The sequence below is a fragment of the Cucurbita moschata genome, unplaced genomic scaffold, assembly GCF_002738365.1.
Source record: "Cucurbita moschata cultivar Rifu unplaced genomic scaffold, Cmos_1.0 Cmo_Scf00007, whole genome shotgun sequence".
NCBI lineage: Eukaryota > Viridiplantae > Streptophyta > Magnoliopsida > Cucurbitales > Cucurbitaceae > Cucurbita > Cucurbita moschata.
This window is the reverse complement of record NW_019268523.1, coordinates 346,888-370,710: the sequence shown is the minus strand read 5'-3', so window position 1 is coordinate 370,710 and position 23,823 is coordinate 346,888. Positions and strand designations below refer to the sequence as shown.

The window sequence follows — 23,823 nt, the reverse complement described above, 5'->3', positions numbered from 1 at the left end:
ATTTTGTAACAGCTCAGCTCCACCGCTAGCAGATATTAAAGCATGTCTGCTAAGAAGAGATTTTCACACTCTTATAAAAAAGGTTTTGTTCCTCTCTCTTTTGTAACACATCATATTGTCTGTTTTGGCCCATTACTATTGCCATCCGTCCCACGATTTTAAAACATCTATGCTAAGGAGAGGTTTCCACACCCTTATAAAGAATGTTTAGCTCCATCTATTTTGTATCAGCTCATATTGTCTGTTTTGACTCATTATGTATTACCCGTTAGCGTCACTGTTTTTAAACGCGTCTACTGGAGAAAAAAATTTACACTTATTCCTCTCTCCAAGGGAGCGAGGGATCTAAGAGTGTATTTTAGGGAGATTATGCCCTAAAAGTTAGGGTGACAAAGGTTGAGGTGTTTTGGGGTACATAATAATTAAAGCAATGTCTATATTCTTTGAATCTGAAGTGACAAGTACTAAGTAAGCGGGTGATCCTGTTTTTTGCTCCTTGTTTTCCCTTTATTATATTAGAAATAAACACGTATTGTAGACGAAACATGTCTGATCTAAATCTAAGTTCTTCCTAGGAAAAACAATCAAACCTGCAAAATCAAGTTACCCAACAACCAAAAAAAAGAAAAAAAAAAAAAAGTATCTTGAAGGTTGTCGGCCGGCAAGAGAGAGAGAGAGAGAGAGAGATCAGACGGCTGCCACTGATCTTGATCATTGCATTTCAATCCCCTTTGTTGAATAAAATAATATGGGTTCCAAACAAAACAACGTGGACGTCACAAATCTATGTTTCTTCCCTTTTCCAAATTTAAGGTATGCGTCTTCGCTTTTTCTTCCATATATTCATCAGTGTACTTACCATGGTCCTAATGCGTTAGCTTAAAAATAGAATGGTAAAAAAAGTTGAGGGTGTGGTGTAAAAGTAAAAATGGGAGTAAAATAAGAGGTAAAAGGGAAAGGTGTTCAAAGTTAGAGAATTTGATTATTATTATTGTTATTGTTTGTTGAAGTAGAATAGTGATATTGGTGAGTGGAGTGGGAGCACGCATGTTTCTCTTATGTTCCAGACATGTACACAACATGTTCTCTCTTATTTACTATATATTAATGTTTTATACTTCTTATGTTTTACCCTCTGTTTCCTTGTTCTTTGTTCTATGTTTTGTTCATTTCTTCATCATCATCCACACTTCTTTTCCCTCCAAACAAGCATATACCCCCACCCCCTCTCGAATCGACTTAGTTAAATTTCCACGTTAGTTGGGGAAGAGAACGAAACATTAGGTATGAAAACCTCTCACTAGTAGATGCATTTTAAAACCGTGTATAGATTTGTGAGGGGGTAAAGGTGAAACCATTCGTTTGTGTGGTTGAGGAGTAGAATTAAGTAAAAGAAGGGGGAGAGGGAGTGCGGGGCAAGGTGTGTGGGAATGACTTATGCTGTCTATTGGTCTCCCACTTTTGGGAAGCAGGCCACAAATAGATTTGGAGTTATAGATTAGGGAACCCCAAGTAGTAAGCAAAGGCATGGCCTTTCCTTTATATCTCTCTCTCTCTCTCATTACCTGAGCACACACAAAGGTGGCACGCCCTTTTGAGGGTGTTAATTAATTAAACCAAGCCACCCCTTTTAAGGGCTTAAGGGCGTACTTAGAAGAGGAGAGGACAGAAGATGTGGGACAATGGACGCCCACTTTGGGACAGGCTTTGCTTCTCATTTTTGCTGACGTTACCCCAACGTTGACTGCTTTTTAAGCTTCTGTCTTCTTCTTTAACTTATTTATGTATTCTTTTGTTGGAACCCTCTGCTGCATCCATCTCTGTTTGTCGCATTTTTATGCTAACACTCACTCCAATTCCTCGTCTCTTGGCTACTTTAATCCGTTACATATTGTTGTCAGCTTTACGATGTATTTACTAAAAAAAGGTTTCCGCACCCTTGTAACAATGTTCTATTCTCTTTTCCATCCGACTTGGGATCTAACAATCTGCCCTTTAAAAGACCAAGCATCTTGGCTGGCACACCATTGGGTGACTGCAACTTTATTCCGCAGCTGACCTACCTTATATTATATATTTTGGATCTTTTTTCCTCTTGTTCTTTTCCCTTTACTACTTAGCTTTTGAAGTATATTAAAGAAGAAGGAGAGTGTGTTGTGTTTTGGTGTTGGGATCTGACGGGAAGGTGCTTTTGTCTCCCTCTCTTGGCCCCATGCTGTTTTGTCTCTCACTCTTTTAAGGGAATGTATGCTTCATCACCCTTTTTCTTTTATTACTTCCATGTGGATTAACAATTATTAAATAACTTTTTTGCTACTCAACTTTACCCTCTTCCGCGTGTTATACAACAACCTTAATCGTTTCTTTTCGAGATTAAATTGGATTAACTGAGAGGAGCAACTACCACCTTGTCGTGAGCTTTGTAATACAACCAAATGGCACACATTGGACCACGAGAATGGGCCACCTCAGAGTACAATGGCCCACCTCAGCCCTTGGTCGAGGTGCCATTTGGGCATTTGGGGCTACTGCATGGTCGGCTGGGCTTGAATAGTGATCGGGCCAGGGCTTTGGATGGTGGTTGACCCAGGACTTGGTCGCCCTTATGTGAGCCCGATCGAATCCTGGTTCTTGAGCGTTAGATTTGTAATAAAAATTTGCCTGAAAATGAAATTCGTCTGCCCGCCATACGCCACCACAATCATTTTCGTGCCCACACCACTCCCGCCAAATCCTGCAACCGGTGATCGCCGGTGACCGCCCCAAACTTCCGGTATCCTTCATTTTCTTGTTAATCTCTCTTCCCGGCTTTTTTTTCCATTTTTCTTGCCGTGGGACTTCCGACTTCGTTCCTCTTCAACTTCTTTTTGATTCCGCCATGTTTGATGTTCGATTAACGATTTGAATTGGCCAGTAGGGTTTTGAGTTATTTCATTTCTCCGCTTATTCTATGTGAGCCGACTGTTTCTATCGAATTCGAACACAATGAGCGCTGTGAATATCACGAACGTTGCAGTTCTTGACAATCCATCGCCCTTCTCTACTCCCCTTCAGTTCGAGATCTCCTACGAGTGTTTGTCTTCTCTCAAATACGGTATTCCCTCGATCTACTTTTTGTCGCTTTCTATGTCCTATGTGTGTTCATTGATGATTTCCTGTTCAGTACTATTTCAATTAAGTTTTATTAGGGTTTACTTTTTAGAGGTTAATCTTCCAGAGCTTTTTGCATAATTGACTGTGAATGCAATCTCGGAAAAGTTAAACTAATGTCAGATAGTTTTTGGTAACGTACGAACAGGTTTGTAGTACTCGGGCGCACCTTCATACTGAAGTCCTTTAGTTTTGACTTTGAATCCTGTATCTAATATTTCTTATCTGTGAATAAAGTTTTCAATATTGCCTGAAGGATCCGAGGAATTTCTGCTTACATCAGCCGAATTACTTGATGGAAAGAAAAATGTGGTTTGATTGTAAAAGAACGTGTAAGATGACCTTTCTGGGACTTGTAAGAGAATATAGATCTGAACAGTTTGGGGGAATGAAATTAATCCCTTGATTTTTGGATTGGTAATGAATAGTGTTTATTCCTTAAAAAAAAAAAAAAAAAAAATTGTCTCCACTCAATCTTTAATATAGTTTCTGTCTCCTCTTCATGGGCGCTTTAGTTTATACCATTCTAGTGAGTAGTGACTAGTGAGAAGGGGAGATGCTGTAGTTATTTCTAGGCTTTGTCCTTATCATTTGGTGCAAACGGTAAATGTTCTAGAACTGGATATTTGGTTTCGGCAAAATGGCTAGTTAACTCTGTCTTGGACTTTTAGGTGAGTATCTTATTGTCGTCTTGGTCCACGCTTTTATTTACCTGTACCTCTAAGGTTGCAAAATTCTCTGCATGCTTTTTGAACATGAGCCTGAAGATACACTTGGAAAGTCTAGGACCTTATTCTCTATGTTATATTGCATGTTAGTGAGTCTGCCAGTGATTATCATATCATGATTCCTAATATTTTCCCTCTGTATTCATTTCTACTCCATCTAAGATTGAAGGTAAATAATTGATGTGTTAGCCCTATATATGTTGAGGGATAGGATATTACTAATTTTCAATTTATTGGATATGTAATGGGATCACTGATGATGAACCAGAATATTTATCTTAGTTTATTTATGTATCTTGGTCAATTGGATTATTGTATGAGCATATCAAGCAAAGAATTTTGGCGTTTCCTGAGTATGATTAAATTTTTGTGATGATAGCAACATTACTTATAGGCTGCTTGGTATCAAGTTAAAAAAATTACTTTGATAGAGGTTTATGATGAAACTTAAAAGGTGATTGTTTGATATGTATATGGTTTGGATGTTGGCTATTGAAAATGCACCATTTAGTTATCCAACTTCTTACTTTGCGCACAACATTAGGATATCTCAGAAGAAACTATGTTCTTTGTTTAGTCAATACTCCAGCAACGTGGTATGTATTTGATTAGGCTCTTGAGGTACTTGTGGCATATGTTTAAAGAACACTCTTGTGTACTTTAGAACTTAAGCGGTATATGTTAACAGGAAGGCAGGGAACAGAATCTGAAATACTTTCTGGTATTTTTTATGGAAAAATGGCTACAGGTCATTGAAATCAGTCACATTTTTTTTTCTTAAGGCTTCAATGAATGATGTATTGAAGACGTCCTTACAGAAATTCAGATTTGTTTTTTACTTTTATTATTTATTTTTAAGGAACCTGTTAGAAACACAAGATCTGTTTTAAATAAAAGGAAAGTGCATTTATGCAAAGCCAACTAGTATATATAGTAGGCCATAGCACCTCAGAACAATTGGTTCAGACTGACCAAAGAAAGTCTAAGCAATGTTGGATTGGATTAACTCTCGGTGGAATGGAATTGGCTTAGAGTCAAATGTAACAGTTAGCTAACTTCCGTCTGACAGACATGGAATATGCAACAGGTGCATTGGTTCATTTGAAACTTTGGCCGTACAGTCAACAGTCTTTATTAGATCGAAGATATGAAAATTTGACTTCTCACTGTTGTTGTCCACTTTGTATCATCCATAGAGTGGGTACAATCGCTTACAGTCTGGAGTTACCTTCAGGTGCTCTTATTCATCTGATGTTTCATATTTTCAAACACAGTCCCTATGGAGTTGGGACACAACCGAACCCCCTGGATAAGGCAAAAATGAAGCTCTTCTTGATATTTTCGGTCTGTATTTTGTGGTAATGTATGGATCTGGAGTAGTTTGTAAGAAGCTTCATAGAAGCAAGGGAAAAAAAAAAAGAAAAAAAAAAGAAGAGAAGTATGATTAAGCAACTAGATCGAATTGTATCATTAGGCGTGGATATTTCTTGAAGAGGTGTGAATATGCAGTTTTTTCTGTGACACCCCGAGAATAGTATAGCCAATTGATGAATGGAAATACTGTTAACTCTATTTTTAGAAGGAAATTTGAGTGGAAGTATGGAGTCTTTTTCTCAAGGTGATAAGCACCTAGTGCATAAGAAATTATTTTTATTATTGAAATATTTATTTTATTGGATTAGAAGTACATCATTTTATTGGATTGATCTATCATTGTACTTATAGTAGTACCCTCTTGGCTTAACGTTTCTACTGTTTTCTCATTCTGTTTCAGATTTGGAATGGAAACTAATTTACGTGGGGTCTGCTGAGGTTGAGACTTATGATCAACTCTTGGAGTGTGTTCTTGTTGGACCTGTCAATGTTGGTAATTACCGTTTCGTATTGCAGGTAAACTTCTGTAACGAATTTCTGTATTTTGTTATCATACATCATCTTGATTATAGAGCTACCCTTGCTATCACTCCCACATGGACCATTCCCAGGCTGACCCTCCGGACCCGTCCAGAATTCCTGAAGAAGATATCATTGGTGTAACTGTACTTCTGTTGACCTGCTCATACATGGGTCAGGAGTTTGTCCGCGTCGGTTACTACGTAAACAATGATTATGACGATGAGCAGCTAAGAGAAGAACCTCCAGCCAAAGTCCTGATCGATAGGGTTCAGAGAAACATTCTCTCTGATAAACCGAGGGTTACAAAGTTTCCCATTAATTTTTACCCAGAGACTAATGATAGTGGAGAGGAACCTCCCAACGATCCTGTATTAGCTGAAACCGACGGAGACGAACAACTACCTGCTTCGCCTGAACATCCTTCAGACGAACAAAGTCCTAAAGTTTAGCTTTGATAAAGGGACTACCATTCCAACTAAGTCAGAGTATTCCTGTGTCATGGTCGTTAACTTGTTCTCAGAGATCATCATTGCTGGAATGTGGATGGTTTTTGGGTCCAAAAGCTGAGATATTTTTTGAGAATATGATGGCTGAAATGCAGCCTTCAACAGCTGAGTTTGCGACTCAGTTCATTACACGTTGACTTGTATTCCCATGGTTTGTACTTTGTACAAAGATAGTACAAATTCATTATTTTGAAGGCCTTGTTTGATAGCTAGAAAACTTTTTTGCGTTTAAATGGAGCCAAAAAACTGTTAGATAGGAGTATGTTCATATTTTGAACAACTGTGTGTTGAATTGACCACAAAAACCAATCTACAAAGCTATTTTGTTGCATAGATTGCGATTTCTTTTACTTATAATTTCCATGCATTGGTAAGTGCTAAAAACGGTACTATTTCCAGCTCTTATTTTATTATAAATGAACTATTAATTGCATTGAATTATATAACAATAATGAATATGATGGGATTAAAATTAATAATTAATGGTTACCCTAAAAAATAGAGACTCTAATGATTCTACTTCTAGTTAATTGTTGTCAATAATGGAAGCTTCTTTTGTTAGAGAATCAACCATGGAAGTTTCTTTTGTTAACTTCCATTGTTAGAGAAGAGATGAAGAATCACATTCTTTAATTGGGTGGGAGGATAATATGTGTGAAATGAATGAAATGATGTTTCTATTGTGCTATTTATATATTCTTCTGAGCCAAGGTGATAAGGTGATAAGGAGAAAGAGAAAGAGAAAGTAAATAATAGATCTCATAATTAACTCGACTAGAAATTAGACCATTCAACAAAAATAAATTGAGAATTATTTATCCATGAAAAAGATCGAAAAACTTCTCTATAGTCTACAAATATCTGTGCTCTAAAAAGGAAGGTAAATGGTAAGATTAAATTTAATTATATGTTATATTAAAAAGAATTATTGCATTTTTCTCGAAAAACAAAAAAGTGGTATGGGATATGTTTATATATATATATATATATGAGGAAGGGGTGGGAAAGGAGGGAGCACTTTAGGTATGGGAAAAAAGGGGGACACAGGTGACGTTATATGGGCTTCCCTTACCCAAATGGGGAATAGTTTTGGTGTTCGGTGAAAGGTTGTTCTGCACCCGAAGGGGATATGTCTAAGGACACCTTGCCCTACACACTTAAAAGGGGATATGTCTAAGGACACCTTGCCCTACACACTTAAATTAAAAGGGGATATGTCTAAGGACACCTTGCCCTACCAACTTGGGGTCACATCATGAAACAACCCTTCCCTTACCCAAAAGGGATATATACATCAAAGGACACCCTGCCCTACCCACTTGGGGTCACATCATGTCAGCACTTGCCACTAATGGCAACCCCCTCTCTTAGCGTCAATTATTTGTGTCGGATCTAGATCAGAAAAAGGAAACAACATTTTTTTTTTTTATAAATAAGCGTGTTTAATAGACATGTTTTAAAATGGTTAAGTTGGAAGATGTGAGTGATTAGTTAAGTGAAAGTGAAAATGGTATGTGATAGCTGAGAGAGAAGAGAAGAGAAGAGAAAAGAAAAGAAAAGGGGGAAGTGACAAATGGAAGGGATAGGAGTGAAACAATCCCCCACCAATGTAAAAAGGGAAGCCCGAATGATAAGAAAAAGATGGGATAAGGTTATATAGTTTTAGTGGTGGGGGATTTTCCACTGTTGTTCCCCTTCTCCATGCTTCTTCTCAAGTTGCCCACCATTCCCTCCCCCTCAACCCCCATCCACCCCCTTCATTTAACCCTTTCCAGATTCCTTCCAAACAAAACAACTCTTTCATATTCCGACCACGTGTTATTTTAACATGTTCTGTTCCCACTCGCACACGGATCTAAATACGTTCAACTTTTTAAGCACTTCTCAATAATCATATCATTAGAATCACTATCCTTTTAAGTCCATTCATATATACTATTCCGCTTGAGATCACCCTACTAAAGGTTAAAATCACAAAATCAATTCCCCCTACTCAAAATGTGCGAATATCTTCTACGCAAATCAATCATACAACACGAAATATTGAATCGATACGTCTACAAAAGTAAAAGTTAAAGCTAAAGACATAATATCACGTCGTAATCGAAATGCACGAATATCGTTCACACAATGAAACAGAATGAAATACGGAACCGATAGGTGTAGAAAAGCAAGGGTTATAATGAACGGAGAAAAAGTGAAAGAGACTAAAACGCGAAAAGAAATACATAAAGATAAAAGAATTTTGCATTGAAGTTGAATTGAAATGGGTTGAAAGTTTAGAAATGAAGGAGGAAATAGGTAGAAAAGGCATCAGAATATGATGATTTAAGAAGTGGGTGTTGAACACTTTATTGAATGAAATGTAAAGGGTGTTAGGGCTGCAAATGGAGGACCCCAAAGGCATGCCCTTTGCTATAAATTCAGGCATTGTTGATCAAGAACCATCCATACAAATTCAACCATCTTCTTCTTCTCTTTCTCTCTCCGTCTCTGTCTCTAGGGGCTTTGTCTTGATATCATATTTGTGTTGGTGTGCGTGTGTGTGATTGGTAAGGGGAGAAGGTAAAAATGTTGACAGAAGATAGAGAGCACAGATGATGAAGTGCATATCCCTTGCATCTCACTCCTTTGTGCTCTCTACACTTCTGTCATCACCTTCTCATCCCCTTTCCTTGTAATTTTCTTTTGGGTATTCAAGAACCATGATTGTCTTTTCTTTTCCTAACCATTTATTCGATGTTGCATGAAACATGATCTTAGTCGAGCATAAGAAGAGAAGGATAGTATGTAATTGCTTGGTTTCGATACCTTATATTCAGTTTGTTACTACTTACTAATGGCTGATGTTTTTCTTATATTCAGTTTGTTACTACTTACTAATGGCACTAATTTAATCACTTAGCTTGTGATGGCTATTTGACTGTGAGATCTCACATTTCTTTCTCACATTTATTTCTCACATTTCTTATAAAAAGAGGGAAGGGAAGGGAAGGGACATTTCTTATAAAAAGAGGGAAGGGAAGGGAAGGGACATTTCTTATAAAAAGGATCATATATCTCCTATCCCATGAATAACATGCATATCTGCCACCCACCAAATTTTACTTTTAGTGGCTCTCATTTAAAAAATAAAAAATAAATAAATCAAAATTTAATTTTATGTAATTCAGTAATTTTATACAATAAAGAATGAAAAGAAAGGTTACCGATCGGATGTTGAGGGGAAATGCGGCGAGAGATCCGCCGGAGATTATTCCTTATCCCGTCGAACAGGTCATTGTATTTTCCTATCACACTCGTCGGACACTGGGCATTCTCCCGCTACTTGACAAAGGCGGCGGAGACAGAGATGGTGGCGGCAGTGATGCAGTGGGGTTTAGGAGGACGGCGAGGGGGTGAATGAAAGAGAGGTTGGAAATGAAGTTGTTCTTGAATCCGGCATGCCCACCGTTCCTTGCAGTCTGAGAGCACAGTTCAGATTTTGAAGCGCAGTGGGTGTTAGATAAACCCTAACCCCCAAGAATCGCCATGTGTTTTTATAGCTATCTGTATACATATCTGAAGTTTGTTAAGGGGTTGGCGTGGCGTTGGTTTGCTTATTTGTCACAACTTGGATGCCCCTCATGTGTTGGCTGCATATTTGATGTATATAAATCATCACCCAACTTCCCTTAAAAAAATTGTCTACAGATTTTTGTTTATTAGCTACATCCCACTCGTACTTATGTGTGTTTACTTAATAACAAAGGAAATAAATAAATATAATAATTATTGAAAATATAGTTGAAGATTGGAGTTATTAGGATATTTTAGTTTTTTTTTCGTAAAAATTATATTAGAAACCGGAATTACACTTCAAATTTTATTATAATGTATATTTTTTTTTAAAAGAAAAGGAAGAATTTTCTATCGGTGGTATGAATCTCAGCTACCAATTCTGATTTCAGAGAAAAAAAATTCTAGAATGAAGAATGAAATCGAAACTAAATACATCACCAATAAATTAGACTAATACGAGGATTTAAATCTTGTTTTTTTATTATTAATTTTTAAAAATTAAGATTATAAATATTAGCATTAAAATATTTACCAAAATGCTAATGTTGTTACGGTATTTTTCCATAATTTTAAAACATTTTAAAATTAGATTTGGTATGTTCCAACCGAGTTAAAGTCGAGGTGACGTAGTTGGGATAAGAAATGTGTGAAGAAAGATTTGAGTAATCCAAATCATACCGACGGCGACCGCATTTCTCTCAAATTTTCGTCTTCTCCTTCTTATTATGAAATCCGACTCCAATTCGCCATGGAAGTGGAACACAGCAATCACGAACAACTTCCACACCAAGGCTGACCACCACCATTTCTCTCTCCCCAACATTTTCGACGCCAATCGCCGGAACGCAAAGCAACCGCCACCCCTAGTCTTGGACGCCGGCGGAGGAGCTGGAGTTGGCTGCGGCGTCGGGCTCGGCTTTGGTCTTGTCGGCGGGATTGGCCATGGCGGCGCCTCTCCCTGGAATCACCTTCACCTCGTTTTCGGCCTCGGTCTCGGCTGTGGCGTTGGCCTAGGGCTTGGAATTGGCAAAGGGATTGGCTATGGCTTCTCCTTCGACTCTCTCGATTCTTATTTCTCCGATCACAAACCGAACCCTAGACAGAAGCCTCCTCTGATTCAGATTTGAAATCTCTTTCTTACGCATTTCATTACCTTGTTTTTACACATTGTTCCCAGTTTTTCCTCGAGAAATTTGAAGGCTATTTAGAATGTTCGAAGATTTTTTTGTTTAAATATTCTTGTTCTTGTAGATTCAATTTGGTTGTGTAGATCAGATCTGATTCTTGAAAAGAAACAAAGATAGATTTGTTTGTAGAATCCCAAAATGTGATGTTTACACGGTAACAACGATCCATGTCATAAAATGAAACCAAAGAAAAACCTGCTGTACAAGAACCCCATCATATAATTAAAGCCTATAAACCACACACATACACATACAAGCAATGCTGTGCCATGGACTGTGTAGCAAAGCAATTTAAAGCCTCCAAAGCAACGTAGAAAGGCAACCACTTATTTCCCCTCAGTTGTAGTTTCCTGCATTGTGGAACGAGCATTGGCATCAATGGACAGTCCTAGAAATCTATCGTTGTTTCGGTCGTTCACCTCCTGTCTTTCGACGTCCTGTTCATTCTGCACAACATTCATGCCATTCGTCGGTGGGGGAGGATTGGCAAGCGTCTCCAACACTCTAAAGTATGCATACGGTCCCCAACCTACAAGCCAGAATCGAAGGAAAACACCCAATGGTTTTTTATGAAAAATGAGCGAGCGAGCGAGAAGCAACGGCAACACGCCTAGTTGGTTGTTCGGTAGATACAGAATGAGTGACGGTTTTGGGGTCAAAACTATACCTTGAGAATGGTATGGAGGAGGAAAAAACTGCAAGTAGCAGAAGGTAGATACTACAAGCCCTGCAAAAGTAGAGCTCTGTATGATCATTTATTGTTATGTACAAGTTGCAAAAACGATGAGGACGATAAAGGAAAATGCACATACCGAGCAGACCTCCAGCAAACACATCCTGCCAATGGTGCCAGTAATCGTCCACTCGAGAAACGCCAACGAGAGATGCAAAAAGCAGGGGAAGAAAAACAATGCAGAGTTTTGCAATGTGACCTCGTTGGTCGAATACTTGTATCTTTCCTGATAAGTACAACGACAGGAAACCAAGACCAGCAAAAGACCCTGCATCAGGTCAAAAGTTCAACAAGAGAATAAAGGTTAAATACCATATCCCAATATATCCCGATATCAAAATCACATTACTATTGTATCTTGCTAGAGATGTGTGAGATCCCACATTGGTTGGGAAAAACGGAGCATTCTTTATAAGGGCGTAGAAACCTATCCCTAGCAGAGGCATTTTAAAAACCTTGAAGGGAAGCCTGGAAGGAAAAACCCAAAGAGAACAATATCTGCTAGCGGTGGGCTTAGGTCGTTACAAATGGTATCAGAGCTAGACACCAGGTGATGTGTCATCGAAGAGGCTGAGCCCTGAAGGGGGTGGACACGAAACGGTGTGCCACCAAGGACGCTAGACTCCGAAGAGAGTGGATTGGGGGGTCCCACAGCGATAAGGAACAAAGGAACAAGTGCCACTTGGAAAGAAGGGAAAGAGTAACATTTTGTCACTTACATGAAGTATGGCCACTTGGAAAGCTCTTATGCCCTTCCTTGATAACATTCACATCACCATGACATATAACATTGCCTAATTGATCATACACCTGAGAAATAAGAATTCAATCAGTACATCAAGCCAAGCAAGTATGTATCAAAACAGACGCCAAACGCCAAACCCCGCTTCGAAGCAACACACATCTTTCCCATCAGGAAAGCAACGCCAAAAGAAGTTTGGTCGAGGTCGTCCCACTGCATTTTTTATCGCATCAGTAATGACCGCTGTTATTAAAACAGAGTAAAAGAGACCTGCAGGGTATTCCAGTATACATCAGCTAGCTGCAGAACAGTATCACCAATGGAAAATGGATATCTCATGCTAAAGTATCTCACCAAGTATGGCATGATGAAGATCGTAGATATCTCTTCTACGCCAATACACGAACAGAAAAACGGCTATTGGCAACAGCATTGCATACAACTAATCATCCACGCACCACAAACAAAAACAAACAAATGCATTCACATCAGTTTCCCTTCCATCCTATATCTAAAAGTTTTCATAGACAACACAGACACGAGCAAACCTACAGGCACGGCCCAGACAGGAACAGTATTATCTTTGAAGGGATATTTGAGATCACTCATCATGTCCTTCCCGACATAGCGATAAAACGGATGGGTTAAATATAGGATAACTTCAATCATCACAAGCAGTAAGAATATAAGCCAATCATGCATGTGTATCCTCGCAATGGCGACTCCATGGGACCTTAAAGTGTGCGAACAAAGCTGCCCTTCCCTCATTCCGCTGTTCTGCACGAGCATAAAAACCGAACCAAGAAAAGGAAAAACATCAGGCTCCATCTTCACCTCCATTGCATTGTAAAACATGTTTACAGGGAAAATGAATCATGAGAAAATACCAAGATTCCCTTTTTTCAGCGGTACTAATTGTACCAAGAACAAATACATTGGAAAATAATAGAGATTACTCCTAGCCTCTCAACAATGGTTAAGACAATCAAAAGAGGTTGTATTGTACAGTCCATCCTATGGTAATTCAAAGAAATCCACATGCACACACATGTACTGTGAGGGCCCATATCGATTGGAGAGGGGAATAAGCATTCCTTATGAGGGTATAAAAACCTTTTCCTAGTGGACGTGTTTTAAAACCTCGAGGGGAAGCCCCGGAGAGAAAGCTCAAAGAGAACAATTTCTACTAGTGGTGGGCTTGGACGGTTACAAATAGTATCAAAGCCAAACACCGAATGGTGTGCCAACAAGGACGCTGGCCCCCAAGGGAGTGGATTGTGAGGTCCTACATCGGTTGGAGAGGGGAACGAAGCTTTCCTTATAAGGGTGTGGAAAACTCTCCCGTAGCATAAGTGGGTGTGTGCCCACCCTCGGATATCTTATCACGATCCGAACGAATCTCAAAGGATATCAATGGGGTTTTCTCTAGGAATTCCTTTTGATTCTGTTGATTATAGTGATCTATCAGTGGGAAATTAATGGGCGGATAGCAATCGCTAGTTTTGGTGAAAAGCTGTGGGCTTGTTTGTGATACAACCAAAATAACCCCAACAAGACCTTCAGGAGAAGAGTATTGTTAAGAACTCCAACTGAAAGCTATATTGCAAGAGTCCCTAAGAAGAGATCTTAAAAAGAACCTACTACCGTTGACTCGACGTTTAATCACGAGGCCTCTTCCGAAAGAATTATAGTTGTTTGTTCGTGAAGTCGCCAAGAACAAAGAAAAGGTAAACCACAAAGGCTTCCATTCTAAATATAAGCCTCAGCAGCCCCTAGCATTCTTACACACATTTATTCCAACAGTCAGTGGCTCTGCTTCTGAACAATTCAAGAAAATAGGAAGACATCATTTCCCAATCTAATCAATCGGAGAACTCACGAAATGAAAAGCGTTGCAGTTTTCATAGATCCATAACCCGTCTCTACAAACAGAAACAAGACACAGATTCCAAATTAACGGTAACCGACAGGCCAACCATTCATTTCGCAACTGGGAAACCTGATTACAAGAAACCCACTAAAACAAGAAAGAGATCCAACAACATTCCTCGAAGGCATTATATGAAGGAAAATGAAAAGCAGAGGAAAATCCGAAACTAAAGGGCTCGTTACAGGATCTCACAAAGCAAAGCAAAGCAAAGCAAAAATCTGAACATTCTATACCATGAGAAGAAGCCTCCCTCCTTATCAGAATCGAAGGCTTCAAAATCCGCAAGGGAAGAGGAAGGAAGAAAACAGCCGGTGGTCCCTCGAAAGACGACAATCGGGTGAAAAGTAAACGTGGAATTGAATGTGCGTGAAGATTCGAAAAGAAAAAAGAGAAACCCAGAAAGGGTCGAATGGAAATGTAGTAGAAAAAAGTCGGATGAAATTTGTGAAGCTTTAGACGGAAGGGTTGGATTTGGTGAGAGAGGAGATATTTTGTCGGCCTTCCTGAGGCCTCCCTCCTCTCACAGACTAATACCAATTACCCAAAAAGCTTCTTCCAATTGATGGGACGTCCACCATTCCCACAATTATTATAGAGACTCACCCGACGTGCCCAACGACAATTATTAATTTATTATAGAACGTTTATGGACTTCCTCTTTTTTTCTCTTTTTGGTATTACGGTTGAAAATTATATTTTCTTTTAACCTCATTTTTTAAATTCAAATGGCTATTAACTGGGAATTAAATTAAAACCTTAAAACTTTTAATTATATATTTAATAGCTCTAGGAATGTTTTTAAAAATGTCAAATATGTCCAAATATAAATTTAAAAATCTTAGAATTAATACAAAATTAAATTGTAAAATGAGAATATAAAAATAAGTAATAGGGTATTTTGTTTAAAGAAAAACAAAACCGACAAAACCAAACACAATAATGGAGACATTCAAGCCAGACAACTAACCACCCTTCCAGTATATGCAATTAAATTGTCGAAAGGATGGCTTACCAAAGGCGCCTCCTTTTTGTCTCCAAACTTTCCATTTTGACCCATAAATTTTTAAAGTAACTTTTACTTTTCATTTTTCCCGATAGCCTCGTACCAATAAAGATGTATCGGTAAATCCCTTATCATTCCCTTATCAAGGTAGGACTCCCTCCCAACCATTCTCTGACATCTTTGAGATAGCTACGAAAAAAACATATATAGATTGACGAAAGAAAGAAACAGAAGATAGGCATAGCAGAAAAGGAGAAGAGTAACAACAACAAACATTCAGTCTTTACACCTATAAAACAAGCTCATCAGGAAGGCAACCAACCATAGAACAAAAGAAAAGAAAAGAAAGAACAATTCTCACAAAGCTAAGCTGGGTGATCCAATGTTTTACTCACTCTGCTAGCTGACTTCCAAGTTATTGCTTGATTTTTATCAGCTGCAGCTGAGCCATCGCATCTGACAGAAGGTTGGTAGAGCCTTTAGTCTTAGTTTGCGACTGAGAAGGAGGAACCAGGGGTGGCGGGCCAGGCTGAGATTTGTATATCAGGGTCCTTGCAGGATCATCCTCATTGCATTCATGTGAACCCTCCTCAACAGATGCATCAGCTGCACCATAATTACCAATGCTTACTGCCTGCTCTTGAGCTTCATCAGCAGCTTCAAGAGCAATCGGATTTGCTCCGAAATTCGGTGCCGAACTCCCGGTTGCAGTATCGTGGAAGCCCCAGTGCATAGGTAGATTGGAAGGGGGTGGAACCTGTGTCTGCCCAACAGGCAAGAAGTACACAGGATACATATGGTGGTTCGGCATGGGCTGGTAATGCACAAACTGAGGCTGCTGGACTGGATAGTAAGAAGGCATTGGATACATGGCAGGAAGGCAGCTCTCCATAGGCGTGCCTGCTTGAACAAACTGCCATGGCTGCTGCTGAAAAGGGTTCAGTTGGGAAGCTAGTGCATGCCCTGAAAAGGCATTCTCAACTGAACAACAGGAGTTGGTAGGGGCAATCTCGCTGTAAAGATTACAAATTCTTATGCCTATTAGAAGACTGAAGTATCAGAGCTTAAGAAACACAAGGATAATGTGATCTTGAAACTGATCTGTGTGATTTTTTGTGGAAATTAAGGTTTAGATTCCTAACCTAACCCTTTTTTTTTTTTTTTTTTTGTGGAAATCTATGATAATCCAGGGCAGGGGTATGAACAAACTACCCAAAACAGAAAAATTAGAGCTGGAAAACATATCCTTCCTTTCTTTCTTTCCCATCTTGAGGGAGCAATGAAAATTAAAACAAGCTAAAACGAAAGTTTTAAGAAGGTACCTCACGAGGGTTGCGGCGGAATCGGAAGTCGTGTGCTGCTTAGCAGCATTATCGGGCAAGCTGAGTCCAAAATCCTCACTCTGGAGTTTAATGGGAGGAGACACATTAGCCGAAGAGGTCGAAGAAGAGGATGATCCAAAAGAAGAATTGGTCTCCAAGATCATGGATTCCGGCAATGAAACACACCCATTACCCAAATCTGTAATACCCTTAGCTTCATTCTCTCCAATCACCCCCTCCGCATCAAAACCCACCAAGCAATCCTGCCCCTTTTGCAAAATCTTCGCACCCTTAAGCGCATCGACGAACCAGGCCTCAGTCTTGGGATGATGAATAACATTACGGGCCTTCTCGGGCTCGGGGAAAAAGACGAAGAGCCTAATGCGAGAGGAGGTGGAGGAGGTGAGGCGGAGGTGCTCGCAGAGCATGAAGTGAAGGTCGTCATCGGAGGAGAGGGAGATGAGAGAGTCAAGGGCAGAGTGAGGGAGCTGATACTTCAGGGAAAAGGGAGGTTTAATTGGGAGGATTGTGAGAAGATGAGAAATGAAGGCGGAAAGAGTGTTGACGGCGGTTATGTCGACGGAGATTATGCGTGTTTCGCCGCCTAAATAGGAGAGAGCCTTTGTGCGCGGGCGCGGGGTTATGTGGCCGCCGTAGCTGCACATCAAACGAAGCTTGGAGGTGGCGGCGATGGTGGTAGATTGTGGCGGTGGTGGGTCCATTTGGGTTTCTGAGATCGGGGGGAATTGCGCGTTGGCCAGAGTAGAGGGAGTGTACGGGAAGATACTCAAACAGGGGACCCAAATGAAAGCAGCCTTCGCTTTGGATTTTTGCTTTATTTTACCCTTTGCGTTGGGGATTGGATATGACCATATTATTACTATTTATTTATTATTAGGTGAAAGAATGGATAATGGGTACAAGAGTTTGGGAAGAAAGAGCAGTGAAAGTCGACGTGCAGCAACGGGAAGCGCCTTCTTCTTCATTGGACGACGCGTCAGTGTTGAATCAGCGCTACATGGATAACACCAACGGAGAGGTTGGAAGGGATACTCTTCGCTGATATCATTCACAGCACAGAGACCAAATGGATGGCAATGGTTCCATAAACAATGAACTACACGGAAAGGTACAAACTCCCCACGCCCTTCCTCTTGGATCAACTGTTTGAGCATTTTGAAGTGTCAATTGCTGGCTTCAGGTTGCATCAGCAGTGTGCTTATGGCTTCTCCAACTCCACCGAAGGTATGGAGAAGACATGGGTTATCACGTTTTTCTTTGGATTTCCTTGAATAATTGAAAGGGTTTGTTCGTCCAGGTCAATTACAGCAGTACACAGTGTGTAAAGCGTAGGGCCTGAAAACGTTTAAGGAAATGTTCAAATGTGGGTTTGAAAGGACTGGGAAATCTAAACCATCTCTATATTACTCACTTACCTCTCATGTAGATTGGATACTCCTTGTTGTCCACATCTCCAAGAACTGACATGAATTCATTTTTTGATCCTTTTGGCAGCTCATCAGCTCGTTTCTGCCTGCTTCTAGAGTTTGCGTCTTCTACCTGCGTTTCAGTTTTTTGATTTTGGGTCGATACTATCGCGGTCAGTTTTTCGATTTGATTTTAAAACGCGTCTTTTAGGGAGATGTTTTCACACCCTTATAAGGAGTATTTTGTTTCCCTCTCCAATCGACGTGGGATCTCACAATCCACCCCTTTAGGAGTCCAACGTGGTACATCGTTTGATGTTTGGGTCTGATACCATTTGTAACGGTCAAAGTCTATCGCTAGCAGATATTGTCTGCTTTGACCCATTACGTATCGCCTCACCGTTTTAAAACTCGACTTCTAGGGGAGGTTTAAATGGTTTTTCCTGATACTCTTACCTGGTTAACCTGAAGATGGGTATACATATTTGCATGAAAAAATGGTGTAGCCCCAACCTCGTTGACTGAATATCTAAACCTTGATGCTGTTTCTACATTCACAATTCTCCTTGTCTGTACATGAATCAGATTATAACTGTGCCCAACCGATACTTCTGCTGAGCGAACTCTCTGTAAAGAGAATCAAACCCAAAGTGTCATCAGATAAGCTACAACATTTATAATACAAGACATCATTGCAGGGCATTACAGATATTGCGTTCTCAAGGCTTGTAGATTCAAGGAGGTCCCGGGAGATAAAGTTTCGTCCAATGCCCCCAGCTGCAACCTCTTCATTGGTTGGAGGCACTGAATTCAAGGTAAATGCCTAAAATATTTCAAAATATGCTATGCTTTAGCGTTCAATTCATTCATAATTCATTCATAAATGATGATGGTTTGAAGAGTTTACCAGTCCATGGTTATTAAAACCAAAAGCGCAGCTCGGAAGCTCTCCTGCGTAGGTATAAGCAACAAAGGACAGCCCATTTTGCAGTTTTCCTTTTACCAAATAGCTACGAAAGTGGAGAAACAAATGAACTTGTCCGGTGGGCTGGTTTATAATTGTGGGATAAAGTCCAGGTTTGTGAACAACTTACGTGTGGCCAACCAGAGCAACGTTGGCATCTTCATTATGTGCTGCAATGGCCATGTTTTCACTAACAACAAGAAGATCAGAGCAATCATCTGAACAATCAACTGCTAAAGCTACTTCCTTGTGAAGAAATGGAAGTATCTCCTTCCTGAAGTTGATTAGAATAATCTGCATATTGATTTTCAACGAAGATATCACAGACAGAACAGAAAACCAGGTCTCATTTATGTCTCTCTCCCTCTACAATTTTGTATTATTACCTCAAGAACAGGCACACTGCTTCCTTCTGCAATTCCGACAAGCTCATCCCAATATGTTGGAAACCTTGTCTTGTTATTGTTGCAGAGAGCTTGAATAAGAGGCTGGGACTGAGGGGCTTGAGCGAAAGGAAGGAGCTGGTCACGAAGAACAAGGTCTTTGTCCAATCTGCTCTTTATGGTATCAGAGAACCTCTTCCCAATCAAGAACCCCATCTGATATGCAGATTCGCATGGACCAACTTCAAACATCTCCACCTTCTTGCCCGCCATACCCCAACTTTTCTGCTCTTTCTTTTTATGGAGTTTTGGTGCAATTAAGGTATGACTTATCTTCTTCCCTACCTATGTTCTAGCCTTACGCTTTTCTAGAATTTGTTAAAAGTTACTATTCAGTCATGTGTGTTCATATCAGACAATAATAGCCACTGCATATAGGACATTCTCACTCCAGTCCTGACAAGATCATTAAATGTAGTGCAAGTAGTAGTTTGGACGCTGTTTGTGCCTTAAATGCTGGGTCCAACAGGTTAGTAGACCAAACTCACCTCTAGTAAATATTATCCACTTCGGCTCGTTACATATTGTTGTCAGCCTTACAGTTTTAAAACGCGTCTGCTAGAGAGAGGTTTCCAAACTTTTATGAAGAATGTTTCGCTCCCCTCTCTAACCAATGTGGTATATCACAATCCACCCTCTTGGGGCCAGCGTCCTTGTTGGCACACCGCTCGATGTCTGGCTCTAATATCATTTGTAACAGTCTAAACTTACTGCTAGCAGATATTGTCCACTTTAGCCCATTATGTATCATCGTCAACCTTACGGTTTTAAAACATGTCTGCTAGAGAGAGGTTTCCACACTCTTATAAAGAATGCTTTGTTCCCCTCTTCAACCCACGTGGGATCTCATAAACACACCAAAAGATACTTTAGGAAATCTGGCCACCCAAAGATACTTTAGGGAATCCGGCCACAAGCGGGTGGGCATCCAATCATCGACTTTTGATATTATAATTAGTGCTTTATCCGCCTAGAGATGGATTTAGTGATACTAGAATATTTAGAGGCCCTCTCTGTGGTGGAAAAATTTCCACCAGCTTCATATTCTTGAATTTTAGACAATTATCATTAAAAAAATCGTTTTAGATTGTATGGTGAACTTTTGATATGTTTTATTTAGGAAAAAGAATCCATTTTTAATCTTAAACTTGTGCGAAGTTTTGCATTGATGATCAAAGCAAGCAAGTAGAGATGTTCATAATTTTTAAGAGTAGAAAACACTCCAATTTTATTCAAATTTGACATGCCCTTATATGAAGGTAACTTAGGCTTTAGATAGTCAATCTTATGCCTCAACTAATAAGTAATGACCCTTGTAGTGGTGATGCCAAGTTATGGCTTTAAGACTAAAATACTCTTAGTTAGACATGCTTAGAAACCTAAAAGTAGAAAAATGATATCAAAATGTGGATTGTGGATTACTAGTTGATATCAATATGTTGGGGGGCGTTTTGTGAAGCAGCACAACAGCTCAGACTTAACTTTGTTCCTTCAACTCTTGCAATGAGAAGACATGGGTTATCTCTTTGTTCTTCGGATTTCCTCGAAAAATTGATAGAGTTTGCTCGTCCAGGTCGATTAGAACGCTACACATTGTGTAAAGCTTAGGACCTGAAGACATTATAAGAAAATTTTCAGTGTCAGTTTGAATTTGAAAGGAGTTTAGGCAGCCAATCTAAATGATCTCCATAATTTACCCTTCATATAGATAGGAAAATTCTTGTTCTCTGCATCTCCAAGAACACACAGAAAATCGTCTTTTGATTCTTTCGGCATGACATCGGCTCGTCTTTTCCTGCTTGTCGAGTTTTTGTCTATTATCTGTGTTCCAAAGCAGTTTATTTTCACTTCAAAACCATATCATATATGATCACTTGTAGATTTTCCTAGTATTGTTACCTGCTTGATATTCTGAAGATGGGAATACATATTTGCATGGAAAAATGGTGTAGCTCCAACCTCATGGACTGAAACTCTGAACTTTGATGCTATTTCTACACTTGCTATTCTTCTTGTCTGAACATCAATCACATTATAATTGTGGCCCAGGGATATCTCTGCTGACCGAATTCTCTGGATAAAACACAATCCAACCCCATGTGTTATGTTTTGAACATGCTAAGGTTATTAAGCTGGAACATTATCTATAATGTCTCAATGATGGGTCTTACAGCTATTGCATCTTCAAAGCTGGTAGATTCAAGGAGGTCCCGAGAGAGAAAGTTTCGTCCGATTGCCCTAGGATCAATCTCATCATTCATTGGACGTACTGCGTTCATGGTAAATGCCTAAAAGATTGGAAAAGATTATGTCGGGAGCTTATAATTCAAGGACACAGTTGTAAAACTGTAATAGCCCAAGCTCACTGCTAGCAAATATTGTTCTCTTGGGGCTTTTTCTTTCAGGCTTCCCCTTAAGGTTTTTAGGACGCATCTGTTAGGGAGAGGTTTCCACACCCTTATAAAGAATGTTTCGTTCTCCCCCCCAACCGATGTGGGATCTCACAACAACTTATAGAATAGATCATGTTCACGTAAGCTTGAATTCTTGTCACGCAACTTACAGGGGCAATTGTTTATTTCGTAAGATCTACGCATGCTCTTTAAATTCCTTCCGAATCAATGAATGATGACGGGATTGATGAAGACCCCATATCGGAAAGATGAAAAGAGCTCAGAATTTTTTATAATTGGTTTTGAAATGGAACATCTAATAGTAGGAGGGTATGAAAAGTTTACCAGGCCATTGCTATTAAAGCTGAAAGCACGGCTTGGAAGCTCTCCTGCGTGTGAATAAGCAATGAAACATATCCCATTTTGCAGTCTTGCTTTGATCAAATAGCTTCAAAAGTGAAGAAAAGAAGAATGAAGTTGGTTAAACAGAAGCGAACAGTGCTTGGATGAATTGAAGTGTTGTTTTGTGAACTTCTTACGTGTAGCCAGAGAGACCAAAGAGGGCATCTTCATTATGAGCTGCAAGGGCCAAGGAATCACTAACAACAAGAACATCAGAACACTCATCTGTGCAATCAACAATGGAAGCTTCATCCTGAATACATGACAGAATCTCCCTCCTGAAGTTGAGTACAATGATCTGCACATTGATAGCACACCCTTATAAGGAATGATAATGGGATGGAAGATGTTTGCATGATATAAGAGGTTACCTCAAGGAGAGGCGCTTGACTTCCATCTACAATGCCCATGAGTTCATCCCAATGTGATGGGTACTTGGCCTTGTTATTGTTGCAGATGGCTTCTATAAGAGGCTTCGTCTGTGGAGCTTGAGCAAAGGGAAGGAGGTGGTGACGAAGAACCATGTCTTGCTCCAACCTTCTCCTTATGGTATCAGAGAACCTGTTCCCAATCAAGAACCCCATCTGGTATGCACACTCGCATGGACCAACTTCAAACACTTCCAACTCTTTGGTTTCCTTATCTTCTTCTTGTTCTTGTTTTTGCTGTTCTTCTATCTCGCATGGACTGTCCACAGCATTCTCCTGCTCCTTCCCACCTTCCATACCTCTATTTGGTGATTTCCTGAATTTAGTTGGGTAAGTATTTACATAACATCTATGTATGTATCCCTTTTTGTTTACTTTTGGTTATGCTAGAATTTGTTCTTTTGAAGATTTTTGAAGATTCTTTGCCTGCATGTCTATTTTCCAATTCTTTTTACTTGCTTTTCATGCTTTTTATGTTTCATGTTTGTTAGTTTTTTTATTATTTTATTATTAGTTTCGTCCGAATCATGTCGACATCTGCTAAAAGCAATTTGCCTAAAAATGTATTATAGAAGAATGCAACTAGTTGTCAATTCTTCCTACTCAGGTTATATGCTATGAATGTCGTTGCTTATTGCTTACCGAACTTTCTCTTACCATATTTTCTAAAACTGTTTTCCAAAAGTAGGGTTGGCTTGGCTTTGGCTTCTAATTTTGTGAGGCTTCCTTCTGTATTTGTTGGATGGGAAAAAAAACTCTTAGTGATACGTTCTCTTTTATCCTTCTCTGCAAGCGCCCAGGAGATTAAAATGAATTTTTTCATAATTATCCCTATTGTTTTAGCTTTTCATTTTTCCCCTTTAAACTAAATTCAATTACATGTTCGTTACTTAATATATTTAGTAAGCACTTTTTAAAAGACTTTTAAAAAAAAAATTATTCCAACACATAGGAATACGAACTTATGCTCATATTAATCAAGATTGATTTTTTTTTTTTTTTTTTTTT

The 23,823-nt window shown here is 39.4% G+C and overlaps 5 protein-coding genes across 8 annotated transcripts; 1 reads left to right on the top strand and 4 right to left on the bottom strand.

Annotated features, from left to right (window-relative positions):
* Positions 1–2,645: 2,645 nt before the first annotated feature.
* Positions 2,646–6,613, top strand: LOC111444636 (probable histone chaperone ASF1A). Its single transcript, XM_023082591.1, has 3 exons — positions 2,646–3,094; positions 5,653–5,768; positions 5,864–6,613. Exons 1-3 carry the CDS (start codon positions 2,986–2,988, stop codon positions 6,221–6,223), a joined length of 585 nt encoding a protein of 194 aa, XP_022938359.1. The 5' UTR covers positions 2,646–2,985; the 3' UTR covers positions 6,224–6,613.
* A 4,512-nt stretch (positions 6,614–11,125) lies between these two features.
* On the bottom strand, positions 11,126–15,924 carry LOC111444783 (putative lipid phosphate phosphatase 3, chloroplastic). 3 transcript variants are annotated; one of them, XM_023082831.1, is made up of 8 exons: positions 15,832–15,924; positions 13,056–13,280; positions 12,858–12,945; positions 12,664–12,773; positions 12,481–12,571; positions 11,841–12,029; positions 11,696–11,755; positions 11,126–11,557 (listed from the first exon to the last, which is right to left on the bottom strand). In XM_023082831.1, exons 2-8 carry the CDS (start codon positions 13,269–13,271, stop codon positions 11,355–11,357), a joined length of 957 nt encoding a protein of 318 aa, XP_022938599.1. In that variant the 5' UTR covers positions 13,272–13,280; positions 15,832–15,924; the 3' UTR covers positions 11,126–11,354. The 3 variants fall into 3 exon arrangements, with proteins under 3 accessions (XP_022938599.1, XP_022938598.1, XP_022938600.1); XM_023082830.1 differs by lacking the exon at positions 15,832–15,924 and adding an exon at positions 14,667–14,991; XM_023082832.1 differs by lacking the exon at positions 15,832–15,924 and adding an exon at positions 14,383–14,639.
* LOC111444780 lies at positions 15,648–17,539 on the bottom strand. Its single transcript, XM_023082826.1, has 2 exons — positions 16,759–17,539; positions 15,648–16,449 (listed from the first exon to the last, which is right to left on the bottom strand). The coding sequence occupies exons 1-2, from the start codon at positions 17,478–17,480 to the stop codon at positions 15,852–15,854; spliced, it is 1,320 nt and encodes a 439-aa protein (XP_022938594.1). The 5' UTR covers positions 17,481–17,539; the 3' UTR covers positions 15,648–15,851.
* A 91-nt stretch (positions 17,540–17,630) lies between these two features.
* LOC111444782 (acyl-coenzyme A:6-aminopenicillanic-acid-acyltransferase 40 kDa form-like) lies at positions 17,631–19,872 on the bottom strand. Its single transcript, XM_023082829.1, has 7 exons — positions 19,536–19,872; positions 19,280–19,443; positions 19,093–19,195; positions 18,892–19,008; positions 18,642–18,812; positions 18,195–18,318; positions 17,631–18,114 (listed from the first exon to the last, which is right to left on the bottom strand). The coding sequence occupies exons 1-7, from the start codon at positions 19,803–19,805 to the stop codon at positions 17,978–17,980; spliced, it is 1,086 nt and encodes a 361-aa protein (XP_022938597.1). The 5' UTR covers positions 19,806–19,872; the 3' UTR covers positions 17,631–17,977.
* A 912-nt stretch (positions 19,873–20,784) lies between these two features.
* On the bottom strand, positions 20,785–23,245 carry LOC111444781. 2 transcript variants are annotated; one of them, XM_023082827.1, is made up of 8 exons: positions 23,080–23,245; positions 22,759–23,025; positions 22,525–22,685; positions 22,331–22,433; positions 21,764–21,880; positions 21,492–21,665; positions 21,290–21,413; positions 20,785–21,203 (listed from the first exon to the last, which is right to left on the bottom strand). In XM_023082827.1, exons 1-8 carry the CDS (start codon positions 23,110–23,112, stop codon positions 21,070–21,072), a joined length of 1,113 nt encoding a protein of 370 aa, XP_022938595.1. In that variant the 5' UTR covers positions 23,113–23,245; the 3' UTR covers positions 20,785–21,069. The 2 variants fall into 2 exon arrangements, with proteins under 2 accessions (XP_022938595.1, XP_022938596.1); XM_023082828.1 differs by lacking the exon at positions 23,080–23,245 and having other exon boundaries at positions 22,759–23,071.
* Between the last annotated feature and the right edge of the window lie 578 nt (positions 23,246–23,823).

What these genes read in the sequence shown, in the direction of transcription:
- LOC111444780 (XM_023082826.1), bottom strand. Translation starts at nt 17,480, where the DNA reads ATGGACCCACCACCGCCACAATCTACCACCATCGCCGCCACCTCCAAG. An exon ending in TCCGCCGCAACCCTCGTGAG is followed by an intron (nt 16,450 to 16,758) that starts GTACCTTCTTAA and finishes TAATCTTTACAG; the next exon opens with CGAGATTGCCCCTACCAACT.
- LOC111444782 (XM_023082829.1), bottom strand. Translation starts at nt 19,805, where the DNA reads ATGGCGGGCAAGAAGGTGGAGATGTTTGAAGTTGGTCCATGCGAATCT. An exon ending in GTTGCTCTGGTTGGCCACAC is followed by an intron (nt 19,196 to 19,279) that starts GTAAGTTGTTCA and finishes CCACTTTCGTAG; the next exon opens with CTATTTGGTAAAAGGAAAAC. An exon ending in GTATCCAATCTACATGAGAG is followed by an intron (nt 18,115 to 18,194) that starts GTAAGTGAGTAA and finishes AAACGTTTTCAG; the next exon opens with GCCCTACGCTTTACACACTG.
- LOC111444783 (XM_023082830.1), bottom strand. An exon ending in TTCCTGTCTGGGCCGTGCCT is followed by an intron (nt 12,946 to 13,055) that starts GTAGGTTTGCTC and finishes GTGGATGATTAG; the next exon opens with TTGTATGCAATGCTGTTGCC. An exon ending in TCTTCATCATGCCATACTTG is followed by an intron (nt 12,774 to 12,857) that starts GTGAGATACTTT and finishes AATACCCTGCAG; the next exon opens with GTCTCTTTTACTCTGTTTTA.
- LOC111444636 (XM_023082591.1), top strand. Translation starts at nt 2,986, where the DNA reads ATGAGCGCTGTGAATATCACGAACGTTGCAGTTCTTGACAATCCATCG. An exon ending in TTTGTCTTCTCTCAAATACG is followed by an intron (nt 3,095 to 5,652) that starts GTATTCCCTCGA and finishes ATTCTGTTTCAG; the next exon opens with ATTTGGAATGGAAACTAATT. An exon ending in ATTACCGTTTCGTATTGCAG is followed by an intron (nt 5,769 to 5,863) that starts GTAAACTTCTGT and finishes GACCATTCCCAG; the next exon opens with GCTGACCCTCCGGACCCGTC.
- LOC111444781 (XM_023082827.1), bottom strand. Translation starts at nt 23,112, where the DNA reads ATGGAAGGTGGGAAGGAGCAGGAGAATGCTGTG. An exon ending in GTCAAGCGCCTCTCCTTGAG is followed by an intron (nt 22,686 to 22,758) that starts GTAACCTCTTAT and finishes ATCAATGTGCAG; the next exon opens with ATCATTGTACTCAACTTCAG. An exon ending in TTTGGTCTCTCTGGCTACAC is followed by an intron (nt 22,434 to 22,524) that starts GTAAGAAGTTCA and finishes TCACTTTTGAAG; the next exon opens with CTATTTGATCAAAGCAAGAC.